The 23675-nt window shown below is 31.3% G+C and overlaps 1 protein-coding gene across 4 annotated transcripts in view; it reads left to right on the top strand.

Moving 5' to 3' along the window:
* The window catches only part of LOC145260476 (phosphonopyruvate decarboxylase-like), a 187750-nt gene that overhangs the window by 60991 nt on the left and 103084 nt on the right, over positions 1–23675 (top strand). For 2 of the 4 annotated variants that reach the window (XM_080118580.1, XM_080118579.1), the window contains exon 4: positions 3809–3826. The exons of 1 other annotated variant lie outside the window; for it this stretch is intronic. In XM_080118580.1, coding sequence (XP_079974706.1) covers positions 3809–3826 — 18 coding nt within the window. Of the gene's footprint in view, positions 1–3793; positions 3827–23675 lie in introns of all 4 variants that reach the window. One more of the 4 variants, XM_080118578.1, reaches the window with a different exon arrangement.

The raw sequence follows: 23675 nt of genomic DNA, 5'->3' as shown, positions 1-23675 counted from the left end.
CCAGGATGAGATCAGGTCCACATGCTTTTGAAGTGTCAAGATTTTTTATGATAGCATGCACCTGAGAAGGGGTGGTTTTCAGATCATTTAGTGTGGCGTCTGTCCGTAAATGAAAAATCAGGTAGGGGGTGGTTAGCAGGGTCCAGCATGGAGTTGGAGGCAAACCGACTGGCAAGCATATTAGCCTTCTCGGTTGCTGAGCAAACAACCTTATGATTGTTGGATAGTGGGGAAATTGTTGATTGCCCATTATTTACTACACTGTTGTATATTTTCCAGAAGTCCCTGATTCCTAATTTCTGTGCTTTGATGCGTTTTTTGGTGGTTTCAGTAAATTCTCTCTTAGCTGTTGCTATTTCTTTTTTACAGTTATTCCTGACTTCTATATACTTCTGTCTAGCTGAACTGGACTTATGTCGGTTAAATTTTCAGTACGTATGCTGCCTTTGCACGATGGCAGCTGCACAAGTAGAAGTAAACCATTGGGGAGAGTGGGACTTGCTATAAAATTTCCGCGTGGGAACATGTGCTTCAATTCCTGTTTTGAACCATTCAGTGGTCTCGTTTGCGCACTGTTCAGCAGGAAGTGAAAAGATATTTCGCCATGGGGCGTCTCTGATAAGATCCCTGATGGCTTCCTAGTCAGCTTTTTTATAATATCTCGTTGTTTTGAGCAATGGCTCTTCCGTTTTGGCTCTACCGTTTAGGGCAATTTCAATTATTATCATTACATGATCAGCATTGCCAAGTGGGCTGTGGCCATTCGTAACGCAGTCATCGGAAACTGTTGTCAGAAACAGACCTAAAAGTGATGCATGTTGTTCTTGCTGATCAGGGAAACGTGTTGGAAACGAAACCATCTGTGATAGGGAATGAGATATAGAGAAGCTATGTGTTGTGTTACCAGCTGCGTCTTCTCTCTTGAAATTTATCAGCTTGATTCGTTTTCCGACCCAACAAACTTTTCCGTCTTTTAGGCATAGTGATCACGGGAACAATAATACTATAAAATAAAATGATGTTGGTGAAATTGAATATTAGACATGGACACGTAGACACACATAGATATATACACAGAACATTATAGATATATAGAGATATATAGAGATACAGGGATTGCGAACGCACTAAAAATGTGACTTTTTTTCAGTTTTTGCATTTCCATACACCAAACATGGATATAAATATCACTAAAACATCCGCTGGGTCATAAGCTTTGTTTCGGTACCTAATTTGCCTGGGTGGATTATCGGTAGGCTTAGATAAACCGTGTCACACACACACACACATCCACACACACACAGTAGGAAAATTTATATATAGATTCATACGTAATTGCCTACAAAGGTAAAATCGCATATTTTGGAGAGGTGGTCAGATGGGGATGGGGTGGGGGGTAACGGAAGGTATTAATCTACAATTATACCAAAGAAATATTGCAATATATTAATTTTTAAACAGTCTTAGATTTCGATTTCAGTTATTTGTACATAAAATGCATTACAATTCAGCTTCGAGTTCTTTAACTTCTTTTCTTTTAATGGATACATGGCATTTTTAAGGAATTGCAGCATATTTATGTGTATTTACTGCAGATTATTTGGAAACCATTAATTTTTTGGAGATTTTCATTAGCATATTCTAATTCTTAGCACCAAAATACACTTATATGGTAAATTTCATTGCTTAATCTTTTGTTTTAACAAAGATATAGCATTTTTACTGAAAAAGTAGTATAAAAAATGTGACAAAATGCATATGGTCTTAAAGAGGGAAAAATGTCCAAACGTGTGAGGCACAAAAATAGTCATAACTTCCTTAATTTTAATTGGATTTTAAAAATTAAAAAAAAACAACCCTTGCTTCACGATTACATGTTTAATCTCTAGGGCTGTGACAACAGCATATTCTTTTCATTGTTTTGACTCTTGCGTATATATCTGTTAATATCTTATGTTTTTATATAGACAGAGGGGGTTCTCGGTTGATTAAGTGTGTCTAACTGTGTTGGATATATACCCAAGAGTCAAAAGAATGAAAGGAATACGCTGTTGTCACAGCCCTATTAATTGCTAATGATTTTTAACTTATCAAACTCAATTGGAAGACATTTAATTTTTACACCAATTGGGAGTTCAATTTTGCTATTTAACTTTATAATAAATTGATCCCCCCTCATCCTCCAGTGTTGTTTTGTGGTTACAATTAATGATAGATGTTGTGGCAAGTTGGAGCCATTTCCACTGTTTCGTTTCAGTTCGCTCATCATGTTTGCCTCAGCCCCTTCTAATCTCCTGATCACACAAATGTTTGTATCTTAAATGGCACAAGAGAGAGTGTATGAAGTATCAGATTCAATGCTCTCATGTTACTGAAGTGTGACCTTAGTTGGGATATATATAATTATCTACTGACACGTGTTTCGTCATCTATGACTCCTCAGAGTGGCTGAATCTAGCAAGATTTGAAATCAGGACTCCGCGGTAAGAAGCCTAAACCCTTACCCCTCGTCCACTTCGCTGATTGTTCGGATATATCGCGATTTACATATATGTTATTTGTTTTTGCGATACGTCTTGAATGAATTCAATTATTTACGAAAGTGCATTTTTACCTAAATGCGAGTTGGGAATATTTTTCCCTTTAACCAATTTGGGAAAATTATTCCCAACTCGCATTTAGGTAATTCAAGACGTATCGTAAAAACAAATAATATATATGTAAATCGCGATATATCCGAACAGTCAGCGAGGTGGACGAGGGGTAAGGGTTTAGGCTTCTTACCATGGGGTCCCGATTTTGAAGCTCGCTAGATGCAGCCACTCTGATGAGTCATAGACGACGAAAAATGTGTCAGTGGATAATTATATTTTAAAAATAATATATATACCGCTCCCCATGAAATTGGTTAAAGGAAAAATTATTCCCAACTCGCATTTAGGTAAAAATGCACTTTCGTAAATAATTGAATTCATTCAAGACGTATCACAAAAACAAATAACACACACATATATATATATATATATATATATATATATATATATAGTGAATAAATGACGTTGTTGTCCATCTTATACTTTATTCCTTTAATTCAGTTGGCATTTACAATTCTTGACAGTATCTATTTTGTAGCGCAAAATCAATGACTTAATTATTATATCAATCAATGAATCTATTTTGCCCTTGACTCATCAGAAGAAATAACATCAACCAATCCGTCAAAATGAAATAAAGTGCGTTTTGACATGATTAAAATCCGAAAATTGGTATTTAGAACTTCTCTTCCAATTTTCGGATTTTAATATCAAAACGCATTTTCATGGTGGGTCCCCGCTTCGAGCAGGCAATCAATCGATTTGATTGAAAAATGTGCAATTTCAATAATTTTGATGACAATAAAGTATTGGAAATGTTGAGCATTCGTTGATTTTATATTCAATCCAGGACAACGTCGGGTCTCCCTGCTAGTGTGTTTATATCAATAAAATGCAACATCTGGATATCTTATTTACTTTTTTAAACCATTATTCATATTTCGGTTGTGATAGTCACAACGTTTCAGACGATGTGAGCACCGACCATTTTCAAGAACTTTTTCTTTTTAAACTTGAGGATCTTCACACGCTCCAAATTTTCTATTGTATTTGTTAACCAATTGCTGTAGACAAATTTCTGTAGATGAATTTACTTAGATCACCTTATATATATATATATATATATATATATATATATATATATATATATAAATGTTTTTTTTTTTTTTATGTTACTGTCATTTTTTTTTTCTTTTCTGAACTTTGTTTCGCAGCCCACAGATCAAATGCAGGTATGTATAGTTTACTTATCTGCGCATAGCATGTGCATGCATACTAATTATTACAGATCCATAAGAGATGAATCGAAACAAAAGCAGATAGACCAAAACAATATAATGGAATTAGCTCATGTGATGAGATTTTTTTTTTAATTTCATCTTTATGAAAAGACTTCTCCAGAAATAAGCACAAATGTAACTTTTAAGTTCTTAGAAAAGAACAAAAAAAAAACAACAAAAAACAAAGATATCAGGTTTCTGAATTTTTGAGATGAGGATTCATTATTAGCATTTTTTTAGATTCTCTGGACTACTGTTCTCACAACGTTTCAGTCGATGTAACCTCCAACCTTTCCAAGTGTATCTTGTTGAACTCTGGAATCTTTCTGTCGGACTCTGGAATCTTTCTGTCAGACTCTGGAATCTTTCTGTCGAACTCGGGAATCAGCACAGAATTTCGAACGGAATTCTGTATTTTATCCTTGCGTAAGGACCTGTCACATAGTGGATAGAGTACTTGGTAAAATTTAGTTTTAAGTTTCACTCTTCTGAAGATTGAAGGTTCGATCCAGTGTGGGCAACACCCAGAATACAATTGTGAATTATTAAGTCATGGCTGATGAAACGAGAGTGTCCCTGTGGATTAAATGAAGGGTTCCATTTGAAGTTTTGTCCAGATGCCCGAGTTCAGCAGAAAGATTACCGAGTTCGACAAGACATACCTGAAGAATGTCGGCGGTCACATTGACGGAAACGTTGTGAAAATGACACTCAAGATAAAAACAGTCTGAATAATCCAAATAATATGAAAAGAGAAATATGCTGGATAGACGAAGGGAGAAATGGAAGAATATAAAGACGAAGAGAAGGCGAATTTAATTTTATAATCAAATTTACAAGGTGGAAAGAAAAAAAAAAAATGAGAAAAATAGATAATTCTTCCACCATGTTTCGGTCGATCCTTTTATTCCATTCATCTCTACTCTACGTTTTGTGACAGAATGTATTAACAAGATTTAAAAAAAATAAAAAAAAGATAACAAAAACCCAGATAACAACAACAACAACAAAAGCAAATATAAAAAATGACATGGAAAAATAGACAGTATACTAATATTTTGTTTCTTTAATTGAGTAGAAGCATCGTCAAAGTGAAGCACTGAAGATTTGATACTTCGGTGATCTCCAAGAAACTTCTCCAATTTTGACGTCTGCTGGGCGGAAGCACCGCCGGTGTATACAATAAAAATGTCCCTCCCTTCTGCTTAATGCATACATAATGCTTTCCAGTTTCTTACTAATTGAAAATTTAATTGGTGTTGTTTTTTCTAATTTTTTAAAAGATATTTTGCTAAAATAAAATTTTACATGTTTATTTAACGCAATTACTCTAGTGAATCAGGATTCAGAATTCTAGAACTCTTTTATTTATTTATTTTTTTTTAAATCGAAGTGAACTTTTTGGGGAATATTTTTTATTGGATACGTTTTTTTATAGTTGTTGTTGTTGTTATAACTGTTATTATTATTATTATTATTATTATTATTATTATTATTATTATTATATTATTATTATTATTATTATTATTATTATTATTATTTGTTGTTGTTGTTTCAAATAATAACATTTCAAAACTATTTAATCTTCCCATATTTTCCAACATATTTTTATTATAATATATTGTATAAGAGAAGAAATGGTGAAAAGAAACACCCAAAACATTCCAAAGTAAAGAATATTTTGCTTATGTAAACTTTTAAAATATATTTTATTAAAAGTACAATAATTCTGAATATATATATATATATATATATATATATATATATATATATATATATATATATATAAAAATGAAATGATAAAAAACTGTAAAACATTACATAAGAAGAGACGTTTTATGGCAAATACTGACTAGGCTTCTGCACACCAGAAAGCGGAAGTCAGTATTTTATATGTTCCTTGCAGATAGCAGGTGAATAATAGTTATGAGGGTGGGTGGAGGAGGAAGGGTAAGAGGGTTGTGTAGATAAATTAAAATTAAGGTAATCCTCTCATGGGAATGAAAACAAAATTGAAGGGCAAAGTCAAAAGTCAAGCAGATTGTTACAGGATGAGAATATATATATAAAGCTGAATGTCTGTGTGTGTATGGGTGTGTCTGGTCACGAATAGGCTCCTATATGGTTGACTATTTTAAAAAACTGATTACATAAAATGATAGATGTATCGAGACACAGGAATGGGTATGTTTGATCTGGCAGAACGGTGGTTCATTAAAATTGTGGGGTTTGCGTTCGCGCCTGGTCCACAAAGTATGGAAATAAAAAATTAAAAAATTAAAAAAAAAACGTTTACGAGTGTTTTTAATATAGATGTACATAAGAATACTTTGATAAGTATGTTTTAACTTAAATAGGGATGGTATAATAAAATTGTGGGATCTGCGTTCGCGCCTGGCCTCCATAGAATGGAAATAGGCACAAACTTTAATAAACATTTTTCATATCTATCTGCGTAAGTATACTTTGATAATTATGTTTCCGTTTGAAGAAATATGGTATAATAAAATTATGGGGTGTTCGTTCACGCCTGACCTCCATAGAATGGAAATATGTCACAAAGTTTAACAAGGTTTTTTAATATAGATCCACAAAATATTGTGATAAGTGTTTCAGTGTGAACAGGTATGGTATAATAAATTATGGGGTTTATCTATTTTATTTTTACTTTCATCATATTTTACTTTGGTTTTGATACCCCAAAATTCGAAGCTATCTCTTTACAACCCTTCCTTTCCATAACCTATCATACTTTCCTAAATCAGGGTCCATTTTCTGTAGGCTGTTTTTGAACCCAGTCAACGACGGGTACTTTTGCTAGTATGTATATATATATATATATATATATATATATATATATATATATATATATATATATATATATATATATATTACCGCTTTTTTATCTACTTAGTTACACATATTTCCACTATTAGAATCGAGTTAACCATCCGATAATTTCGTCAGACCTTACAAATTTGAAAGATTATTATGGAGAAGATATCTATATATATATAGTCATCCATATAGAGTACTGTTTCGTCGTATCACAAATCCTGAGTGCAGCTAGACTAGCACCTTTTCCTTCGCCGGGGATTGAACCTACAACCACCGCGTTGATAGTCAGCAATTCTAACCTCAGACAAACGTTGATTGGTGCTTATTTAGAATTACAGTTAATTAAAAAAAAAAAAAAAAACAGCAATAGGCGCTTATTCAAATTGGCACTTATGGCGGCAATTAAAAGTAAAGAAAATGCAGAAAAATAGGTACGACACTAATTTTCGACACAGTGAATCAATCAATCAATCAACCATTAGGCCAGCTTGACTCTTTCTTTAAAAAGTGTTTTCAAATCTACTTATTCTTTATATAAGGAATCTGTCGTGTGAACGATCCAAGCATGCGCAGTTATGAAACAGTTGACGAACATATAAAAATTCGATGACCCTCTCACGTACCAATTTTTCAATTTTGACTCCTTAGCAGCCCTTTTTTCCAGATGAAAACCGATCAAGAAGTTTCCCATATGTCTGATTACTAAATTTCAAATCCGTAGATCAAAGATTAGTTGAGTAGATAGGTTGAGAATTGTTCTCACACACACAGTTTCACTTTTATAGATATATAGAGATATATTTGTAGTTTGATCGGGGGGTAAAGTCTAGGACAAAGGCGATCTCAAACAAGTTCTCAGAACCTCATATAGCTATAAATTCAACTTCATGTTTAGCAACGGATAGTTTTAAAGCTATGCCGTCAGGATTAAGTTCTTGGTATCGGATTAGTCTGACATTATTATTAGTATTAGGGCCACAGCTATCTTGAAGAAGTACAGAGTGGAAATTTGGGAATTTTTAAAAATATCTTAAAAGGAGGAACACCTTGCATTGTTCGTGAATGAACGAGGACCACTGTGTACTTCTGCTCCTGGCCCTGAACCCTATTTTATAATTTGTTACAATGTTGTGTAATTTTGAAGTTTTCATCTTTATTTACATCATTTATTTATTTATTTACATTATCCTCTTACTCTTCACTACTACTACTACTACTACTACTACTACAACACCTCTTTTATTATCCCTTTCACGACTTCTCTTCTCATCCTTCCTTCCTGTCACGGTTCAAAAAACATTCAATGTGCTTAATAAGCAAGCACAATTATTAGAGTTTTAGTAAACGCATAGTGGTCTAGGCAGTCTAGTACACCACCTGTAACTCAAAATGCAACCTCTCGACTAGATAAGGCACGATAAAGGATCTCTTCCCCTTTATGTTTTGATGGATGAAGTTATTCACCTTTTGCAACGTCCTCCATCTCTCCAAGGAATATTATCCCCGAGTGATATCATTTTCTGTGCACGGTTATCTTCACCTCTATTTTAATCGATGATGTCACAGGACGATGACTTCATTCACAACAAAAAAATGAATAAGAATGTTAAATTTAATGAAAATCAACATCTCACTGCTCGACTCTCCACTTAGGATGCCCCTGTTGGTATGACCTCTAATTCACAGCAGGCCTTGCATTTCAGTATTAACATGCCTTATTTGGGATGAAAAAGTAAAAAAAAAAAAAAAAAGTTAGCATTTAGTTGTAAGTTAAATACTCATAAAGCATATTCTAAGGAGTTGAGCGGAAAAGTATCTTATCTAGTTCAACTGATTGCAGAAATTCCCCTCTAGATCCAAATACCGTAGGTTTGTAACAACATATGCCATATAAAAATTTATTATGTCTAGATTATTTGCCAGTATCTTAATTAACTTTAGAACGACATTTTAGATACATTTAATCGTTATAATAAAATACTACATTACATCCTAGGAGCAACATCATCACAATCGCAACATCTTTTGAGTAAGTAGTTCCTATTTTTCCCTCTAAGTCTACAGTCCTCTTAACGCCCCTACTCATCACTGGGACTATGTACACACCTTATAACTATTTTTCCCCAGTACCCTTCATAACTGGTTCATACACTCATATACATACCATTATCTTTCCAGTTACCGATTACAAATTAATAATTTCTCCCTTCAAAATTTCCGACTTTTCTTATTGATTAAGAACTGACAGATCCATTATTCAGGAATAAACAACTTATTCAAAAGACGAACGCATCAGACCTTCACAAACATGGCGTCTCTTTCTATACGAAGCAATCATTTTATAAATATTAAACCAACTACAAAAAATCTTAACCGCTCATAATTGTAATTTTACGTATCAATACCCTTACCGTTACCTACACAGATATTGTCACTACGAAAGTAATCCTCTAAAAAAACATCTCTGATACAAACATAACTAACATTTACATTTAGCATTGTTTTTTTTCTTCGATTCTCCGTACCAAACAGTCAACGATGCTATTTTTTTTGTTTTTTATTTTAGTTTGTTTTTTTATTTTAGTTTGTTTTGTAACGGGACGTTCACTTCTCCGTTTGTTTTTTTAATTTTTTTTACTTTGAATTCTTTCCAGAACCCACCCTAAAACAATACAATGTCTGAAAAAAAAAAAAAAAATTACAGTTATCACTGTTTCTTTTCCTACTTTGATTTTCCTTACCAGACACTCAACAATGCTATTTTCTTTGTTTTTTCTTTACACAGTGAACTATAATGCTTAACTCTAACATTTCATTATAACCATAAATTGACATTTTATGTACTTCAAAATCTTATGTGTGATTTTAAAGCCTTCAAACTGTCTATGTGTGGGTGCGTGTATGTATGTGCATGATTTTGTTTGTGTGTATGTATCTGAGTTTGGTTGTGCGTGTTCGTGTGTTTGTTTCTGCGTGTGTGCATGTGTGTTTTTTCAATGTCTGTGTGGGTTTGTTTGTGCATGCGTGTCCATGTGTTTTTGCATGTGTGTGTGTGTATGTTTGTGTTTTTTGACATGAGTGTGTGCATACGAGTTTCTGTGCGTGTGTTTGTTTGCATGTTTCTATGTGTGTGTGTGTGTTTGTTTTTTTGTGTGTGTATGTGTTTTTTGCGCATGTGTGTGCGTTTTTTGATATGCGATTCCGTGTGTGTTTGTGTGTTTGTGTGTTTGCATGGGTGTTTTTGGCGTGTGCTTCCATGTGTTTTTTTCCCTGTGTGTTATTTGGGTTTGTGCTTCCGTATGTTTGTGTGTGTGTGTGTGCGCGAATACTTGTGTCAACCAGAATCAGGCATGGCATTGCCTGGCCAGGCAGGTACAGCAAGTAACTGATAAACTTATAACTTATAAACACACTCCAGAGAAAAGAACTATTTGCTTTGTTAAAGCAGACTCCAAAAAAAGCTTTAGAACCACATTTATTATTATTGTCAGCTGCAGATTGGTAAAAGCGAGTTGACTTATGAGATTAACTGCCCCCCCTCCCCCCCCACACACATTGCAAGCGCCAAACTCCATCTAGTCCCCATTCCCACTAGCATTTGTTTTTGTATTTGAAAATTACAAACGAAGATGTCTATTATTATTAGTGTTGGGACAATTAATGGGAATTGAAAAAATCGGAACTTTACAGGGTATCGGAATCGATATTGAATCGGAAAAATTTGTGCCTATTTTATGATGTCAAAAAGGATTCTTTTATTGTTTCGTTTCCATCTTTGTGTCAAACTTAATTTTCCATTGCTGGTACTAATGATACAATGATAAATATTTATTGATTTTAAACTTGATGTAAAACTAAAATCTATAGATCTACATTTCCCATACAGGCGTATTTTTTGCTTTTCCAAAAATATATACACATATTACATGAACTTTTACTATAAAACCAACCCATTTACCCCCCCCCCCAATAAAAAATGAATTAAAAAAAAAAACTATAACTAAATATTGAAAGATTTTTTTTTTAATCGGAATCTGTAATTGTATTGGAATCCAAAATTTAAAACAGAATCAGTAATCGTATCAGAATTGAGGAAAATATTGGAATCGTCCCATCACTAATTATTAATGTACTCACTAGGAGTTCTCACAAAGGCCATCATCAAACTACTCGTTGACAACTAGTGGTGTTCTTTGAAGTCTGGATAACAGCAAGTCTCCTCAGATTTCTAATACTCTCTATCTCTTTCGATAACCTTTGTAAATGACTTTGCGTTATCGCAACAGCCACTTACCATCGATTTCTCACTGGCAACGAACTTCATTAGAATTTGGGTGGCAATAGGCCTCCTCAAAGTCTTAGCTTTCTTTGCACTTATCCAACGGAAGTCTGATCAGTGCTCTCCCTCCGAGGTCTTTCCATGCTTCTTGAGTCTTCACGTCTATTTTGTGTGGTATCAACGAAGACTAATATCTTTATTATTATTATTATTATTATTATTATTATTATTATTATTATTATAAAAAAGCCGTTACAAACCTGCTTCGCTAATTTAATCAACTTTGTATTTTCATCGTCCAAAGAAATCATCTGTGCTTTGTCGTTTTTTATTGATTTGTTTTTAGCTTGATTAGTTTGTAGAGAAATTGTTTAAATATGTCATCGATTGTTTTAATGATTCAAGTAGAATGATAGAATGCACATATTAGTTTGGTAGGAAAATGGCGTTCTTTTTTTTTTTTTTGTTTTCGTCATTTATTTTTTGTTGTTTATTTTATTTTATTTATTTTTTTTGAATTTGGTCAATGTATACAACCTGTTTCTCCTCCTTATCTTACTTTTTCCTTATTTGAATAAAAATAAAGCTTTATCAATTAAGCACAAAATCAAAAAAAAAAAATATATACTCAAGTAAACTGTTCCAGTTTTTACATGGGAAGGAATTCATTTGCTGATGAAGATTCAATGTAAAATGGTCGCTCTGAATGCAATATTTCTTGTGACTTTCTTCCATCATTCTCTAAGCTTTTGGTCAATTAATTAAAAAAACAAACAAAAAGAAAAACTTCTGATGATTATATTGATTAAACACCAAATACTTAGGTTAGCAGGATAAAGTTGAAATACTTGATTAAGGAATCTTTAGGACTGTACATTATTTTGCAGTGAAGTTTAGCCATCCTCCCACATGCTCTGTCTGATATTTCAAATGTCACATTTGGTAATGGCCAGACTCAATAAATATATATATATATATATATATATATATATATGTATATGTATGTATGTGTGTATATGTACTCAGTTATAGGTATTCAAGTGTGATAACTAATAGATTTAACGAAGTTATTAAGAGTGCTCAATACAAAAAGAGCAAGATATATTTTTATTAATATAAACAAATTTACAATTTATGTCCGAAACAGTAGCATATCCAGTGCCGTGACCTTGTAAATTTGTTTATATATATATATATATATATATATATATATATATATATATATATATATAATTTCTTTTTTTATTTTAATATTAACAAATTTACATGGTCGCGACACTGGGCATGCTAATGTTTCAGACAAGAGGTGCCATCTTGCAAGAGTTTTGCCTCTGTTACAGGCCTCAAACGAACTACACCAGCATCCTGCTTCCTGCATTGCTGGAATGAATCCGTTTAAGACAACAACTATGAGGTTCTTCCGGCACCGGAAGAAAAGATGGAGTACTGTTGCCACATCTACACAGGAGCTGCTAGAAAGACGTTATCCTGCCTTGACAGAGTTCAAAACAGATTTCGTAGCATAGTGGTGGATGCACTTTTTGTTTCCCTGCAACCTCTTTCCCACAGAAGAGACGTTGTGAGCCTGTCTCTGACTTATCGTTATTTTCATGGCAAGTGCTCATCTAAACTCCAATGTATGGTTCCCCCTGGTCTGACTTTCATAAAAAAACTCTCGTCTATCTGAAACCACTATCAATAATTTTCCTCACTTTATCTGTGCCTAATCCTAAACATAGATTTCATAAACAAAGCTTCTTTCTTAGAACTGCACGCCTGTGGAACTCTGTTCCGTTTTTCTGCTTTCCAGCTGACTACAATATGGTCGTCTTCAAGTCCAATGTGAACAAATTCTTGATAAGCCATCCCCTTAAGTAATCTAATTTACCAAATTTCCATTACTAATGATTACTACGATATTTTCCCCATTGACTACTGTACACTCATTAATCCTTATCCTCGAGTGGCCTCTGGGCCTTGATAAATGGTGACTCCTATGTAAAAAAAAAACAAAGAAAAAAAAAGGACCTCCCAGCAGGCTTTGAACTTCCCCAGAAAGAGTGGGTACCACTCAACTGGGCCTGGGCGAAGGTTGCTAAAATACGGAACAACCGGCGCAAGTGGAATTATATGCAGGATGCCCGGTATCCCTGCAGCACCAATGTGTAAACTATAGCACACATCCTTGCAGATTGTCCCCTGAGTGAGGCATACTCTGATGTGGACCTGGTAGATGCCTCGGACACTGTTCGATGCTGGATTTCGAGATGAAGTGAAATGTTATGAGTTGAATGCTTGGGATACTAACTAAATACTCATATTGCAAACTTGAAACTATATAAGCCGCGAAACATAATCATAAAACCTGTAATAGAGAAGGGGATCATCAGTTGTTTACCATGTAACTGTTGCAGAAATTTAAAAACAGAACAATCATTAAATTCATGGTTCTCCAACAGTACTGATCAAGATGACATCTCTTCCATGACTAGATGTTTACAAAATTCAGTTCTTGTTTCATCTCAGAAGCAACATCAGTATTCCTCACCATCATGCGAGATGTCAGAAGTACCAACATAAAATAAAATGGCCTCATGAAAGAACATGGAAAAAAGAAAAGAAAATCTAAATCCTTGAGTAATACATCAATGCAAAGAAGGTGGGCTCCCTCTACCGTGCTAGAAATTTACTTGCATCTGAAAGTATCCTATAGCTCTACAAAGTCACAATTCGCCCATGCATGGAGTAATTGTTGCTAAGTCTGGGCTGGTGCAGCTACCACTAGTTTCTCACTCTTACACAGGCTCCAACAAAGCATTTTAATAGTATGTGCTCTGATGAACTCACAGCACTTGTGTCCTACATACTTCTGACTAACCTGACAACAGCAAAATCCCATCCCTTCATTGTTGAGCCGAAAAACCTTCTGCTCTAATAATTTCTTCCCACGGATTCCTAGACTTTGGAGTCTACTTCTTTGTACGAAGATGTAGAAGTTCAAATGTAATGTGAAAAGACATCTTGCAGCTCAACTCCCGACAGTCCCCTTGAGGTATTTAACCTTGGCTCCCAAAATCAACAGAGATTAGACCATTCCTGTAATGACCTGGTCCCTATTGATTGCAATGCAATGCTGGTTCTGTGCAGTTCTAGGAGGTACACCTTGCCAGGCTTTGCCGTCTCTCTTTGAGAAGGGGGTTGTTTATTGCTAATCGCCTGAGGCACCCTTACCGGGGAATGCTGAGGAGGCTGCTCAGGCACTTTTTTCAGGTCAGAGTGCTTCTACTCGGTGGGGGGGGGCGCTGACTTCTCAATCTCACTTTAAGACTCTGGTGTCACAGTTCCTGCAGTGGGAGGGAACTAACCGCGCCCCCACCTCCACCCCGTTAGACATGGCAATACACCATATTTCGGTGAGAAGACGTAAGAAGAAATTTAAAAACAAAAAATAATAAACATGACGGGGTTATTCACGCAGTCAAAAATATCCTAAAAACAGCCTTCGGGCCGGGATCAAAATGTAGTATCTGTTCTGGAGATGTTGCACATAAGTTTATTGGTCCTTGGTCAATGTGGGGGAAACCCTTCATACCGAGACAATTACTATTTGTTTGGATACTGCCAGAGTTCACCCTTTTTAGCCTTGTTTTAGGGGAGCTGGTTTAACCCCACATTAAAAACGACCTTGTGTCACATGTTACTTTCGTGGGGAAGCAAATAAATACATAAAAGCAGGCATAATCCTTCTAATGTCTCTGAAACGATCATAAGCCAGCTTAATATATTAAAAAGATATTCTATATTTTGGAATTGGTTCTTTGTTTTAAATACAATTTTTTTTTTTTTGAAACATTAAACATAAATACATGCGTGATTAAGGGACATATTTTTTGTGACGTCACAGCTTTTCAGTGTGGCTAGACCGGCAAGTGCTTTCAGCTGAGATAAAAACTCAGTCGTTTTTTCCGCTCAGCGATTCTTCCCACTACACCATCAACACAAGCCACAAGGAAGGGAAATATTAATGTCTACATAAATAATATCTGCGTTGAGGCAATTGCTTACTGATGAGTTGTAAAACGATGAAACAGCTGTTTATGGATGACTTATTGACTTATATATATATATATATATATATATATATATATATATATATATTCTATATTCCAAATTTCAAGATGTTGACCATCTTACCTTTTATTTCTTTAAGTACGTTAAGATGTACAATTCTTGACAATTCTTGTTTTGTAGCATATATATATATATATATATATATATATATATATATATTAATCAAGTATATATATATATATATATATATATATATATATACACTAGCTGTACCCGGCCACGCGTTGCTGTGGCTCAGTTTGTTAAAATGGAACACATTAATCAAGAAAAATTGCATTTTGTTCGTTTATTTACTTTTATTATTTCTTGCAATTTTTTTAATCAATAAAAGTTGTTATTTTTCCCCCCAAAAAAAGATTAATTAATTAATCAGGAAAACTTGCACTTTTTTTTTTAAAAGAAGTTTGGCAGTAAACGTTTCTCTTTGCAAACGGAATTTTTATTATAAAAAGAACAGATGAATGCTTTACATGAACACTGTAAATAGTTATGTGAAAGTAGAGAAAAATTTGATTCTTTTTTTCAAGAGAATGTACAAATTATTTATTTTTTTTAACAGATGTTCAGAAAATAAACAGAAAAATACTTCCATCATTAATTATGCAAAAAAATAAATAAAATGTTGATTTAGTGTTTCAACATTATGCTTGTAAATTACGATAAAACTTGCTGAGTATGCGCTGTTTTACGGTTGTTGTAAAAATGGAACGGAAACTTGAATTTCGCTTCGTTTTAATCTTTCTTAATTTTTTAATTGTGCCCCCCTCCAAACGAATATAATCAAAACAGTAACATTCAACAATTATACTTTATGTATATAAACACAAAATATTGAAAAAAAAGAAAAAAAAAGTTAATAACGAAAGGGAAATAATTCCATTTTTAAACGAAAAAGTCCGTAATATCTTTTTGTTATTTTTACATACGTCCAGCTTACCATTCACATTGGAAATGTCGACATTTATAAGTTGTCAGGTACGTTTACAACGAATAAACACTGCAATCTAGTAGATGTATCAGAATTTTTGTAGGAATTTTTGACACCCCTATCATGAAACTACGAATAAAATATAAAAAAATTCGTAATTTCTCTTTTAAAAGTGGATTGTTTATTTTCTTTATGGATTATACTTCCAAAATAAACTATTAAAGTTGTTTTAAAAGTAATAGAAATATTTTTTTTTATTATTTAAAAAACAGTAATGAATTTTACGAACTCAATATTTTTCAATTTTTAAACTTTAAAAATCTATCAAAATTTTTCTATTGATTCTATTTTTACGATATTTTCAGGGTCAATGTGAAATTTTATGCCCTTTCCAATAAACCGAATATAATATTTTAGAGAAACGTTTTTTTTTAATTCACGCCCCCCCATTTTCAAGTGTCTATTAAAAAGTAAATAATTAATTTACTCACCAAAGTTTTATATATCACAAATTGAAGAGAAAATGTCAATAAGTAATATATTCAAATTTAAAACAAAAAGAAGTGTTTTTTTAGAAATTTACCTGTAAAGTTCGAAGTTTAAAACCTTTTTTTTTTAAACCACGTTGTTTGTTTTTTCTTTTTTTTTTTTTTTATTAAGCCTTGGTCCTTGGTCCTTTAATTGAAAAAAAAAATTAGGGCTTGAATTACATTTTTCGAGTAGTTATAAGCTTGGAAAGACAGGGTGTCGAATAATTCACGCCTCCTATTTTGAAATGTTTATTAAAAAGTAAATAATTTACTCACCAAAGTGTTATATATCACAAATTGAAGAGAAAAGGTCAATAAATAATATATTCAAATTTAAAACAAAAAAAGTAGTTTTTTTTTAGAAATTTACCCGTAAAATTCGAAGTTTAAAACCTTTTTTTAAATAAAGACACGTTGTTTTTTTTGTTTTTTTTTAATGAAACCTTGGCCCTTGCTCCTTTAATTGAAAAAAAAAAAAAAAAAAAGGGCTTGAGTTACATTTTTCGAGGAGTTATAAGCTTGGAAAGACGGGATGGAATTATTCACTATTTTTCACGAAATTTCTGACACACCTACCAATCTACCCATGTTAAGAATGGCTTTCAGAATAGACACCCCTAACCTTGCCAGCATACCCGAAAAGCTATAAAAGTTGACGTGTTGAATGTGAATGATGAGTTGGACATAATGTAAAAATGTGCCGAATTTAAAAGGGAACGAAATTCAAATTTCCGTTCCATTTTTACAACAACCGTAAAGCAGAGCATTCTATGCAAATTTTACCTAACTTACTGCATTAATGCTATTTTTTTTAAGCAAAAATAAAAAAAAATATTTAGGTTTGGCTATAAATTCATAAACTCATTTCACCCTAAATAATTTAGGTGACTGAAATAGGAATCTAATTGAATCTTAAATTTCCTGAATAGTATGCGAGAATTCATTTTTCTTTTAGTTATATCGAATACATTAATACGGACTTTAGGGGCTTTCTTCGTAATGTTACTGTAAAAATTATTTTTTATTGTTACAAATTACGATGCTTTATTCATATAAAAAAAGCAAAAATAAATTCTTGCATTTTTTATTTACTACTGAAAACCATAACTTTAGTAAAGGTATTTTTTGTTTAAACAAAATAAAACATTTTCACTAAGAGTTAAGTTAAAATAATTAGTTCATTATATCCTGCGATCATTATTTGATAAATACTGCAATTTTCAATAAAATTGGTTAATTTCCTGCTTTTTCGTGAATTTTTAAGTAAAGGGAGGGGTCAAAATGTTTATACACTTTGAGCGTCGGCATTCATTTTGTCTGTACCTACCATTTTTCGATGAATATTTAATAGGAAAGCGACCACGTGTGGTTAATTTAAATTAAATTTATATCACATGGTTACATTATCAATAATCATGTGGTTAAACCCATTGAAAATTTACCGATATTGTAAACACATTCTGTAGTGTTTTTTTAGTGATGCAATGTTGGCAACTGAGATTTAAAAAAAAACCCGCGAGATCAGGAGAAAGAAATCTCCAGAAAATCGCTAGATTTTTAATTTTTATCGTCTGAAATTTTCAAAAATCGCTAATTCCCCCCCCCCCTCACACTGCATATTTTAACTTCCTACCATAAAAAAATTATAAATATAGTATATTCAATATATAAAATGTTCCGTGTTTTCTCACTATATGTTTTTGGAATTATATTGAAGCGGTTGGCTCCCCAGAAGGCTTACATATTTTATCAGCTAGTTTTGCCTATTTTTTTTCAGAGAGGGTATTTTTTTTTTTTGGCAGGAAACAAATCATAAACTCAAACTTTTTATAATAAAAGTTAAATTGAAATATACTGCAAATTAAACATCACAATAATGGTGCAACATATTTTTGAATTAGAAAAATAAAAAAACAAAAAAACTTTGTTTTAGCATGTTAAAAGTATTTAGGTTGGTAGATAATTAAATTCTACTGTATTGGTATAAGTTTTTTTTTTTTTTTTGCTGTTGTTTCTTGCTTTTTACAATTTTCGACTAAATACTTCTAAATTAAGCAGGGTTTCTTAGATCATATTTTAAACTAAACTTCGGAGGTTGGAATCCCCCCCCCCCACCTAAAATGTACTTGGAAAAATCGATTTTATAGCGAGATTTAAGAATGCTTAGCCAAAAAAAGGTGAAAAACAAAACAAATAATCAATGAATAATTGTTACCAAAGGCAATAAATGCTACTTTGTTTTTACTTACATGAATGAATTTATTTTATGTTTTAGAGTATTTTCAAGCGCTTTTCTTTATGTTTTAATCTAAAAATGCGGGTGTGTGGGTGCCAAATATCTCCAGATTTTCTAGAATTCCCTGCTAGATTGCAAATGAAATCTCCAGATCTAGCAGGAAAACCGCAAAATTGGAAACACTGGTTACGTGACAGGAAGCGGTAATAAATAATTGTCCCTAAATAAAAAAAATGGCCTATCGGTACAAAGAAAACCGCCTATTTATCATAGAAAAATTAAGTATAATGTTATAATTAAAAAGAAATATATAAAAACACACATGGATATAGTAAACATATTATACCAAAACGTGGAAGCCATCCGTCCAGTGGTTTTTTAGACTATTAATTGCGAACGAACCAAGAGTTACATTTTTATATATATTTATATATATATATATATATATATATATATATATATATATATATATTAATCAAGTACATCCAAGGATGGAATACTGCTGCCATATCTGGGAAGGAGCTGCTAAAAACAGCCTATCCTGCCTTGACAGAGTACAAAATAGACTTCGTGGCTTAGTGGGGGGTGTCCTTTTCTCTACCCTGCAACCTCTCTCCCACAGAAGAGACGTTGTGAGCGTATCCTTGTTTTATCATTATTTCCATGGCAGGTGCTCGTCTGAACCCCAATCTCTGGTCCCCCCCCCTCACCAATCTTTCACGAAAAACACCCGTCTAGCTGAATCCACTGTGAAAAATTTCCCCCACTCTTTATCTGTGCCTAAATCAAAACGTGGATTCCATGAACAAAGCTTCTTTCTTAGAACTGCACGCCTGTGCAACTCTGTTCCGTCTGCCTGCTTCCCGCCTGACTACAACTTTGATGTCTTCAAGTCCAACGTTAACAAATTCCTGATGAACCGCCCCCTTAAGTAAACACTTCATCAAATCTCCACACTAAAGTACTGCACTTGCAATAACCCTTATCCCTGAGTGGCTTCCGGGCCTTGATAAGTGGTGACCACCATGTAAAAAAAAAAAAAAAAAAAATCTAACGAAACTCTGACATCTATTAAATAGTTCTCAATAACAAGTAGAGCTGTATAATTGTAAAATTTTCTTTATTTATACAAACATTATTGGCTACACATGTGCACACATGTTTCAGCTGTGATTTCTTTTGAACTCCAGCATCATCAACTGGTTTCAAATGCAAATGTAAACGGTTTTCTTTAAAGAAAAACAAAAAAAATTGGGGAAAAAGAACTATGTTCGCATTTGAAATCAGTAGAGATTAGAGGCCTAATGATGTTGGATTTCAAAAGAAATCACAGCTGAAACATGTATGCACATATATAGCCAATAATGTTTGCATAAATAAATAAAATTATACTAATATAGATGAAAATATACATATGCACACATTGTTTATGATTATATGTATATTTGGTTGCATGTGTATACTTTTATTCTTAACTTTTACCCCTCATTTATTTTAATACTATCTTAATTTTAAGTATTTATGCTAAAATTGAGAGAATCCTTTGAATATTACAAAAAAACAAAACAAACAGTTTTTGTGCCTGACTAATGCTTGCATGATTAACATCGCTTTGATCAAATTTTATAACTACCCACTTCCCCCTTTTTATAACCAACCGATTTTTTTTTTTTTTTTTGTCTTTTGAATCCCCAGTGGTTTTGTTGTTTTTGTCTTTTGTTTGCAGAGCCAACTCTGGCACATATGACCATCTTTCCAAGACGCGTTATTGTTGTTTATGTTATTGAATGCATGTTGAACCATGTTCCATCTTGGTCGCTGCCATTTTCAAAACGACTCCGCCATTTGTACACTCCGGCCGTTTCCAAGTGTCTATTGTTATAGTCATAGCTCCCTCCCTTTTTTTTTCAAAGTAATGAGTCTCCACTTATGAAGACCAAAAAATACTCCAAGATAAGGAACAATGCGATGAATGCAGTGTCAGTTAAATACTAAAGAATATCACGAAAGAATTGAAAATGATGTATGGAATGAACTAGCGTTGGAATGATTAATCGGAATCGGAAAAATTGATTCCTATTTTCCGATGTCAAAAACGATTCTTTCAATTGTCTTTTCTTTTTATTCGATTTTGTTTAAAGTACAATCTTCCATTGCTGGTAATAATGATGAAATAATAAATATTGATTTTTAAAATACCAATAAAGCTAAAATCGATAAATCATCCTCCACAAATGTATGTTGACGTTTAGGAAAATATCTGCATATTTAACACGTGTTTTTATGAAAACGGGGGAAAAGAACAATTCTATATCTAAATAATTAGAGATTTATCAAGAATCGGAATCGGGAATTTAGCACGGAATCTGTAATTGTATCTGAATCGGAAAAAAATATTGGAATCGTCCCATCACTAGAATGAACACAGCTTGATGATTTAGGAGGATGGTTATTTTAATTTTTTTTGATTTTGAGAAAACCCATTTATTTAATCCATGCAGGTACATTATTATCGGATTAAAATATTTAAGAGTAGTTTCCCTTCAACATGTTGTAGCATTCAGAGAAGCAGTCCCATGGTAATGTGTTCCACTCGTGGGTAGTTTTTGGAAAGAAGATCTGTTCATCGGTATTCAGTCTACCATTCCACATTACGTGAAGGCAGAGATTAAATTTCTTCTCAGTTGTGGCAGAGAGACGAGTCTCTGCTATGCATGTCTCTCAAGGATGGTCGAGAGTCGAACACTTTCCAAGGCGAGAACAATGTAAGCGTACAAAGATTAAAAATGTATTTTCTGCAAGAAACAGGTGTAGAAAAAAAAAAGAGATCAACTTTCATTAGATTGTGAAGTTGATTTCGTACGCAGTAAAGACCAGTAAAGGTTAATCTTCTCACAATGTATAAAATATATTATATGAAATATATTATGAAATATGATGGAAAATATATAAATTTAAATATATTATGGAATTTTGAAATATGTAATTTTAAATATATTATGGAATTTTGAAATATGTAATGTAAAATATATTATGGAATTTTGAAATACGTAATTTTAAATATATAATGGAATTTTGAAATATGTAATTTTAAATATATTATGGAATTTTGAAATATGTAATGTAAAATATATCATGGAATTTTGAAATATGTAACATAAATATATCATGGAATTTTGAAATATGTAATTTTAAATATATTATGGAATTTTGAAATATTTAATGTAAAATATATTATGGAATTTTGAAATATGTAATTTTAAATATATTATGGAATTTTGAAATATGTAATGTAAAATATATTATGGAATTTTGAAATATGTAATTTTAAAATATATTATGGAATTTTGAAATATTTAATGTAAAATATATTATGGAATTTTGAAATACGTTAATTTAAATATATTATGGAATTTTGAAATATGTAATGTAAAATATATTATGGAATATTGAAATATGTAATTTAAAATATATTATGGAATTTTGAAATATGTAATGTAAAATATATTATGGAATTTTGAAATATTTAATGTAAATTATATTATGGAATTTTGAAATATGTAATTTTAAATATATTATGTAATTTTGAAATATGTAATGTAAAATATATTATGTAATTTTGAAATATTTGATGTAAAATATATTATGGAATTTTGAAATATGTAATGTAAAATATATTATGGAATTTTGAAATATGTAATGTAAAATATATTATGGAATTTTAAAATATTTAATGTAAAATATATTATGGAATTTTGAAATATTTAATGTAAAATATATTATGGAATTTTGAAATATGTTAATTTAAATATATTATGGAATTTTGAAATATGTTAATTTAAATATATTATGGAATTTTGAAATATTTAATTTTAAATATATTATGGAATTTTGAAATATGTAATGTAAAATATATTATGGAATTTTGAAATATGTAATTTTAAATATATTATGGAATTTTGAAATATTTAATGTAAAATATATTATGGAATTTTGAAATATGTTAATTTAAATATATTATGGAATTTTGAAATATTTAATTTTAAATATATTATGGAATTTTGAAATATGTAATTTTAAATATATTATGGAATTTTGAAATATGTAATTTTAAATATATTATGGAATTTAGAAATATTTAATGTAAAATATATTATGGAATTTTGAAATATGTTAATTTAAATATATTATGGAATTTTGAAATATTTAATTTTAAATATATTATGGAATTTTGAAATATGTAATGTAAAATATATTATGGAATTTTGAAATATGTAATTTTAAATATATTATGGAATTTTGAAATATTTAATGTAAAATATATTATGGAATTTTGAAATATGTTAATTTAAATATATTATGGAATTTTGAAATATGTAATTTTAAATATATAATGGAATTTTGAAATATCTAATTTTAAATATATTATGGAATTTTGAAATATTTAATGTAAAATATATTATGGAATTTTTAAATATGTTAATTTAAATATATTATGGAATTTTTTAAATATTTAATTTTAAATATATTATGGAATTTTGAAATATGTAATGTAAAATATATTATGGAATTTTGAAATATTTAATGTAAAATATATTATGGAATTTTGAAATATTTAATGTTAAATATATTATGGAATTTTGAAATATGTTAATTTAAATATATTATGGAATTTTGAAATATTTAATTTTAAATATATTATGGAATTTTGAAATATGTAATGTAAAATATATTATGGAATTTTGAAATATGTAATTTTAAATATATTATGGAATTTTGAAATATGTTCATTTAAATATATTATGGAATTTTGAAATATTTAATTTTAAATATATTATGGAATTTTGAAATATGTAATG

The sequence above is a fragment of the Euprymna scolopes genome, chromosome 36, assembly GCF_053919585.1.
Source record: "Euprymna scolopes isolate OS-2025 chromosome 36, ASM5391958v1, whole genome shotgun sequence".
In the NCBI taxonomy this organism is placed as follows: Eukaryota; Metazoa; Mollusca; class Cephalopoda; order Sepiida; family Sepiolidae; genus Euprymna; species Euprymna scolopes.
This window is presented reverse-complemented; position numbering and strand designations above follow the sequence as displayed.